At 40.8% G+C, this 8,673-nt stretch overlaps 1 protein-coding gene across 1 annotated transcript; it reads right to left on the bottom strand.

The window, feature by feature from the left end:
• Window positions 1–7,120: 7,120 nt before the first annotated feature.
• On the bottom strand, window positions 7,121–8,181 carry RNF182 (ring finger protein 182). Its single transcript, XM_010087492.1, has one exon. The coding sequence runs from the start codon at window positions 8,179–8,181 to the stop codon at window positions 7,444–7,446; it is 738 nt and encodes a 245-aa protein (XP_010085794.1). The 3' UTR covers window positions 7,121–7,443.
• Window positions 8,182–8,673: the final 492 nt, after the last annotated feature.

The following is an 8,673-nucleotide window of genomic DNA, read 5'->3' on the forward strand; positions in this document are numbered from 1 at the left end:
TATCTCAGGGCGCTGCCTTCGGACCAGCCGCTCAGTCCAGCAATGTCAGGCCACGTGCTTAACAGAGCTAAAATCTGTACAGTCTATGCTGAGGTTAAATTAAATATTCTCCTGGAATCTACTATCTTCTGCACACACATGAACTGGACAATTTAAGCAGACAGATGCATGGGATAAATATATGTTAGCAAGTTTATCAATGCACCTGTTTTTTGCCCTCCATATAATATATATATATATATAAACTAATATATAAATTAACACAATTTATTAACAAATGACACTATTTAGAACCTCTTTCTGAGCACTTCGCCCCAGCTCAAAGCAAGAAAGAAGGAGCAGCAGAAAAGATTCAGGAAAGCACAATGGGTGGTGTCAAGAATGGGAAAGCTGCTTCTGTGTAAGAAGAGATCAAATGGACTAGGACCTTCAGCTTGGAAAAGAGGTGGCCAAGGAGAAGTATGAGGGATAAAATCATGACGTTAATATTTCTAGAGACAGAAGGTCTGAGGGGTGTGGAGGAACCTGTGCAATCACACCTCGGAACAGCTTTCCTTAGCAGAAAAAGTAGGGGACACGTAACCATTACCTTAGGAGTTTTTAAGACAAAGCACACCTTTTCCACAAAGTATGTCATGAAATTATGGAACTCGCTGCTGTGGGATTTTATGGATGCCAAGACTATAAATGGGCTAAAAACAACATTGAAAGGAAATCCAGAAATCCATAGGCAAGAATGAAAACCACTGATACAGGCAAAACCTCCATCTCAGTAGGTCTCCAAACTGCAGATTGCCATAATTGAGGAGGTATATCGGAAGCTCACTGTCCACAGGGGCTGTTCATAATTTTTTTTACGTGCATCCACCACTGTTACAGAGACCCTCCTTGAATCAGCAGACGGTCCACCTGACTGGTTTTTTTTAAGTAAGTATCTTTTAAATGCAAAACCATCGGAAGCCCATCTGTCCGCCTAGGGTTTTCTTAGTACACTGCTCCTTCTTGTCATTTGAGAGAGGTAGAGGATTGTCTTAATAGGTTGTAATTAAATCAGCAATGCACCGTTTCTGTTGTCAAGACGTGAGTCACTTTTTCACGCACAGATCTGATTCCAGCGACAGTTGCAAAAGCATCTTTTCAAACTCTTCTCCTTAACGCTGGATTAGCTTTTTCTTCTGAGCTAAGCTGTCAGCAAAAAGCTGCTCTGCAGTGAGTGGCAATCAGTCCAGCCTTGTCTCTCAACAAGTTAAGAGTCTTGACATAATGTGGTTCTCACATAAAGGTTTCCTTATGAAAAGGACATTGAGATGCTTTTTAAAAGCATACTTTTATTAAAATCATCCACTTTTAGAAAGAAAAGCTCTACCTAAAGAAATAGGCTGTTTGCCTCAGCACCTCTTGAAATTTCAGTAATATTGCCGCGCATGCCCTTGGGAAGATGTATTTCTTCAGTTTCACTTGACATTTTTCACTCCCTAATGTAGAAATAAGTGTCAGTCAGGGCTTGCCAGGAAATATGTCTACTGACACATGGCATACCATCTCAGTGAAGTGTTAGCTGTTCAGCAACTGGTTGCTTATCTCTTGCATTACTCGAACAACAAGGATTCTGAATTATTCATCTACAGTATGAAAGGGATAAATATGATACATTTCCCAGATTTCATAAGAGTGAAAATAGTGGGTGCAGAATAATGGGATTACATTATGCAAAAGAAAAAAATGGGATCAATATGAAGAAAATATTTCCTAACAAAGATTCCTATTAAACAGATGAAAAGTCCCCCATGAGAGGAGGTGGAAGCTTCATCACTTGAGATATTTAAAACAAGACTAGACAAAGCATTAATCTCTACAGGGGCAGAGGAAACAGAACAACTTATTAGGCTTTTTTTGACCCATCTCTGATTTAATACATTTTTTTTAAATGAAAACCACATTTGTATAACAAGAGAGGCAGAAATACAATAAAAGGGTTTTTAGTTGTAGTTTTGCCCAACACAATGAAACTTGATTTAAAATGGAATTTATGCTGGCAACAGACTGCGAGATGACTTCTTTTTGTTTAAGGTCTAGCACTGAAAGCTTTGCTACTGCCACACACGTCTCTAAAAACATGATTTATCATCCCCAGACCGGGGATTTATTCTCTGTGCCAGAACTCTTTATAAACCATGACAGTTCAACTTTTGACAAGGAGAGCAGATGCAAAAGGCGGACTGGTGCTTCACAGAAAAGCAATGGAGTGCAGGGTTTGTGCCTAAGGTCTGGCACTCTCATAAACTCCCTGAGGAATCTCCACCACTAAATGTTTTCTGATGTCACTCAAAGGATAACATCTAATCCTCTAGAATGAAAGTAAAAGTAGACTCTCAGAACAGTCTCTTTCCATCCCTTTGAATATCCTAAAATGATTTTGAGATTCTCACTTCTTCTTCCCCCACTATTTTTTTTTTCTCCTTGAAGGCACTGCTCCATTTAAAATAAACTGCACTGTCTTGCTTTTGTAGAAATATGAAGAAATCCAGAAAAAAAAAAACAAAAACACCAAACAAAAACAGCTGAGAAACCTTAGGATAGTTAAAATGAGCCTGTTTAAGAGTGGAATACCATGCACCTTTCACTACACCCGTGACCCATGCAGGAAGATGAAATCGTGATGTACAACTGCTGTCCAAGAAATCAAGATGGACAACTGAAATGAATGGTCACAGAGGTAACACAGGGGACTGTGGCGAGTCGTGGTGGTCCTCAGGCTCGGGGCAGCCTCTCAGTAGTTTTAAACCAGCCAAGACAAGGCAGGATGTAGCCACATGTTTTCCTTGCTTTGACATCAAATTATTTTAACAACCTGCTGCCGTTTCCCCTCTGCACCCTGTTCGTTCATACATCCTGGCTGCAATTTGCCATCTTTTCAGTATTAATCTTGTTGTGCTGGACTGAGCTGCAAACTCAGTGTAGTAGAAAAGGTTGTTTCATTTCCAAATCCTGTTTACCCACAGTTCCATATAGCCTTGTTCCAGCAGAGGGGGAAGAAAAGCAATGGGGAGAAGTGAGTTGAATCTAACCTTAGAAATGCCTAGAATTAGGAAAAACAATGGTTCTGTACCCTAATAATGACGAACTCCCTCAAACGCTACATCACCCACCTTCCCGTGAACCTTCTCAGTTCCCCTTCCCCCGGTTGAAGTGATGTGTAGCCATTTTTTCCTCTACTGGAAAAAAAAAAAAAAAAAAAAAAAAAAAAGCTGTTTTCCTCTACTGTACTTGTCTATTTGGCTGTGTGCTGCTGGGCTCATCTGTACCTTCAGGTAATAAAGCCCATCGGGAAGAGTGACTATTCTTGGATGCATCATAAAATGCTGGAAACCCTGAAGTTTGCCAATAGTGCTATCAGGACAAGAGTTTGCCTATTTAAGTGTTTTATATTGGCGTATACAGTTTTGCAGGCGTATAATCAGCGTAGCAGGACAAAGCTCACAATGCAGCTAAACCAAAGACATCAGTCCCTATTTTGGTCAATTCTGTTTAAAAGATCGTAGCTTTAAATAATGAATGTCATGGAGGGAATATGCCCAAATCTAAGCATCTCTTTAAATTGTGAAGTTCAATACATTTGGAACGTAAGAATATTCAACTGTAGTAGCAGTAGCAAATGACTTTTAACTACCAAGCGAATTTTAAAGAACAGAAGGGTCAGTCTGAAAAGCATTAAACTCTGCAGCTCTACCCCAAACTCCTTATTTAAAACACAGCCCCTTTGTCCTAGCCACAGACCCCTCTCTGCTTTGAACAGCTTCCCAGCCACAGCCCACCTCCAGCTGAGGCCCCACATCCCGTTTATGAACCCACAGGCCCTGCTTTCCATGCAACCCGCTCTCTTTAGCCTCTGGGCTCAGGCCACGCTTGCAGAAGAGCTTCATCCCTCACTGGGTCCTGCTTAGAGGATGGTCCAGCTCAGCGCATCCTTCCTATGCTGTGCCCAGCAACTGCTACTGCATCATCCTGCCTCAGCCCTCCGAGGATGCCACTGTATCATACTGCTGAGGATACAGTCCATATCCATAGGATAAACAGGAATTAAAAAAAAAATAAATCTCATCTGGGCTAAAATAATCCTGTAGTAATGAATGTATAACAGTTTGTACCTGATGTTCAGGCAAAGCAGGAATAAAATCCTCCTGAAAGGGAAGTGCCTTTGGCGTGCAGGCAGGATTTTACAGCCACAGGAGCCATTACTCTCCAAGGAGAGAAGAAAGTCACAGGGAAGGAAACACAGGCAGGCAGGTATGCAGGAATTGATTCCAGCCCCATTTACACTGACTTTAGCAGTGTTATTCCGCTGCGGAGGACACGCTAGTGTTCAGTTCTAAGACTTAAGGATGGTGGAGAATAAAAACAATGAAAGAATAACATCTGAAGTTCTTGTAGCCTCAGTCACACAGCAAATACCTTCTCCACAAATAACTGAGATTTAGACCTTCTAGCAATTCTCAACGGCCGTATTATAAGTCATGCAGGAATTTTATGAGACCAAAGCTGTAATAACGTGCTCTGGCTGAGAGGCAGTATAGCTATACAATCAATATGTTTTTGCACGCTCACATTTTTGAGTGGATTAGTATTGCGACACAGTGTAAAATAACTGCATAAATTTAACGGGGTGGCAGTCTTAAAAGTAACCATGTATAATAACAGGTGTATTTATTTGTGCTGTGATGTGCAACTGATAGCACTCTAATCCTGCTGAGATTAGGCTCTGTTTTAAAACAGAGTACAAAATAATCTTAATCAACTGAAAACCAAAAGGAAAAGACAACAGGTAGCAGTTCAGACGTGTTGTGCAGAGGTAAAAAACATATATGTCACATATTTGCAAAACCTGCATCCTCTATTAGCCAGCCCTTTATTAGAGACACTATATTCAGACAGATTGAACAAACCCTAAAACATCTAAATCCCTAACACTACAAATACATCATTTCCCAAAGTTATAAAGTACTATAAAACCACATAATTTTCTATTTTTCTTGCTTTTTTGGCAGGATTGTTGTTGGATAGTTACAATTGATGAGTTCATAGATGAGTCAAACCTTGTGGTATACCAGGATTGGAGATGATGCCCCTTCTAACTATAAGCACTTTACCACAAACATGAAAAACAATTACTTAGGAATAGTCGTTTCTATGAATTCTGAAAATATTTTAGCTATAATTGTTACCAAGTCGTTACAGAAAAGTCTGAAACATTTCCTTTAATCATTCAGTACATAGCTCCACAACTCCATGCACTTGAAAACTAATTTTCTAGAAGTTCACTTCTTACATATGTGTCTATATGTACATACACACACATATATATGCACTATTAGAAAATGAGTGTCAAGAAAAGCAGGACCTTTACATTTCCACGTCTTCCCCTATGTTTCCGACAGGAATGAAACTGTAGATACTGTCTGTGCCATCTACAAACATTGGACCAGCTTGACTTCGAATCCTCTTGATAGACACAACAACCACTTACACTCTTCCCATCGGCATTTTTCATTCTTAGCAAAGTCATTTTGCTCTAAGAATATATATTTTTAGGCTATACATTCAGTCTTCACGCAACAAACCCCTCTCCCTCTTATGCTGCCTTGAAATTACTAAATCTTGTGCCTAACCCAAAACCCATGCTTGCACTGCCCAACTCCTCCTTCTTGGTTTTTACCCTGCTGTGCGCAGGAAAACGAGTTTACAGCTGTGATGTTGACTAGACCTAGTAATACACATAAACATTAAGTATTTCTTATTTTTGTGCTCTTCCAGTAGTTCAAAAAGTAGCCTAAACCATGCAACATACAAGCAAGCCTTAGAGGGCCTGATTCTATTTGTGGAATGGTGAATCACCACTAGTTCTTCTGAAACAAACTAATCAAGACATGCTAATTGCCACATCTAGAGTACCATCAACTCACAATGGCAACAGAGGGAGTTCACGGTATTATTAAACATTTTTAAGGACTACGTGTTAAAACAGAAACCTTCCCAAAGTCATAGTACCTCCTTCCAATGTTCATTCTGTGAACTCAAAAAAAAAACAAACCAAAAAAAACCCCACAGTTCATAGAATCATTCAGGTTGGAAAGACCTCAAGGATCATCAAGTCCAACCGTCAACCCAACACCACCTAACCCACTAACCCATGTCCCGAAGCACCACATCTACACGTTTCTTGAACCCCTCCAGGGATGGTGACTCCACCACTGCCCTGGGCAGCCTGTTCCAATGCCTCATCACTCTTGCAGTGAAGAAATTTTTTCTAATATCCAGCCTAAACCTCCCCTGGTGCAACTTGAGGCTGTTTCCTCTTGTCCCATCACTTGTTACTTTAGAGAAGAGGCCAGCACCCACCTCACTACAACCTCCTTTTAAGATTTTTTCTGAAATTTGTATTACTGACTAAAGGTCCATTTCCTAATGGTTGAGAATAAAAGTCTGTTTTGACAGCTAAAGACACATAAGCCAAATTCTCCAGTGTAGCTACCACAGAATAGGTGTTCTTGAAGTTGGTCAGGGAATTCGTTATGAGGACTAACGGGCTGGAAACGTGGTGTGGCGGTGAAAATGTTGGGAGGGAGGGTAAGCATAACAGAACATAGGTAGAGAAGTCTGCAGAGCTCTGAAACCTCGAAGGGAAGCCTAAGGTGTATGCACACTGGAATAAGTGCACCTAGAGAAGAGCAAATGTGTGGCCAGGTCCCTGGAAGTACTCATTAGCAGGAGTATCTTAGAGGGAGATGCAACTAAATGATGAGTAAAGTGGGCTTCTGTTTGGCAGAAGTGTTTTGAAGACGTGTTTTTAGCATGGGGAAAAAAAAAGTATTCCTCATATCACAGAATGCAAAAAAACCCTATGACCATTGGCTTCTCACAAATATTTTTGCTATAACAAAAACTGGAAAAAGCAATGGTAGCTTGTCTTCTTCTAATATTAACTGACAAAATGATTACACTTGCTAGCAGAAATAACAGATGTTCCAAAGCATGAGATACTTTGGATGAAGAGATGCTGTACTTTTTGACCTGGAAGGTGCCTGTTATACTAATTTATTCTAGGGTGGATCCTGCAGCATTGACTGACATGATCAAGCCAACAGAAAGTAAAGGGTTACTCATTTGAATAGTGGCAGCAGCAGGCACCAAGTTTGGCAATTTTGCTTTATCCCTTTCTACAACTGGGCTTTTTAAAATCAGCATGTAAATTTAATTTCCATTATTTAGCTCAAAAAAAAGGAAGGGAGGAAGAAATAAAATCGAGTAGAAAAAAAGGACCCTATAACTAGGGCCACTGCTTCCATTTAGTGGGATGGACAACAATAAGAATAAATAAGAATACAAAGACAGGATAAATCAACTATGCTACACATGTGGCAATACCTCTTATTTTACTCTATGTTATCAAGATGACATGCAGTCTAGTACTTCATGGCAAACACACTGGCAAAAGCCATAGACCATGAGAATAACAAGGCTCGAAGGAACAAGGCTTACAAAGACAACCCCAAGGGTGACTTTCTTAGATACCAGTAAATAAATCCCTAAAGGCAAGGAACTAAAGTACAGCAACCCTAGCAACCACACTAGCACCCGAATTGAGGTCTGGAAGAGCAATGATGTGCAGTTCCACACTGTCCAGTTGTGGGACACAGTCGCAACAGAGTCAAAACTCGTAGGCCTGTAAAATTCCACTACAGGGGTTGAGTTCAGAGTCTGCGGACTTTCTCTTTGTACTTCCATGATTGTTATAACCAGGCAATTAGAAGAGGTGTGAGAAGGACTAACCAGAGATGCCAACCTCTTGGGAGTCAGCAGCAGTTCTGTTGGGTTGTCTGGTAGGCACTTCTTTCCCTTTCCCCCACAAGCTAAATTCAGAAGGATGTTGTTGTCATCAGGAAGACTACTAACCTCATCGTCTGGCAGGCATGTTTCAAACCTGCAAAACGGGCACACGATGACTCCTTGTGGGGAATCACCGAAGTCTATGATCTTGCAAAGGCATTTGGCACATACTCGGTGACAGCACTCCAGCACTTTGGGTTTTCTCTGGTGCAGGTTGTAGCGGTTGTAACAAATCTTGCACTCAAGCTCATCTGAGCTCTGGGTCTCCACAGACTCCTCTGGTAGTTGACTGGTCATTTCTTCTGATGGTTTTTAGACTTGCAGAAAGAGGAGTCAAGGGACAAAGAGGACACTCAGGCTTATTTTAGAACTTTTTCCTGATGATCATATCACCCATCTCAAACAGGAAGAGAGGAAATCACACAGAAAAGCATCAGTAGGTGTCATCCATTTTCATCTTTGGCTAGGGATTGTGTACTGCATGTCTTTCACTCTGAGCCAGGCATCCATCTGAAAAAGACAACATGGAATTTCTGTGGAATAAAAGAAAAAGCTGAAGCAGGTGAAATATGCAAGTTCCACTTTTTACAAGCTTAGCTTCCTTTGCTAAAAATACCCCTAAGGCAGTTTTTTTCTGTGGCATACGGGGTCTATATAGCCGTCATGCTGATAAAACTTAGTATCACGGTGCATGCATTTGTTCTGGACTTGTAACTTCGACTGGCTCAGCCCGTGAAGTTCTCAGCAGAAGCTGCGATCTAATCACTGATCTGTAACCATTTGTTTAAA

The sequence above is a fragment of the Pterocles gutturalis genome, unplaced genomic scaffold (genome assembly GCF_000699245.1).
Source record: "Pterocles gutturalis isolate BGI_N339 unplaced genomic scaffold, ASM69924v1 scaffold13401, whole genome shotgun sequence".
NCBI classification, from domain to species: Eukaryota; Metazoa; Chordata; class Aves; order Pterocliformes; family Pteroclidae; genus Pterocles; species Pterocles gutturalis.

Bases quoted from the DNA above. Each gene is read 5' to 3' on its own strand.
- RNF182 (XM_010087492.1), bottom strand. From the start codon at position 8,181: ATGACCAGTCAACTACCAGAGGAGTCTGTGGAGACCCAGAGCTCAGAT.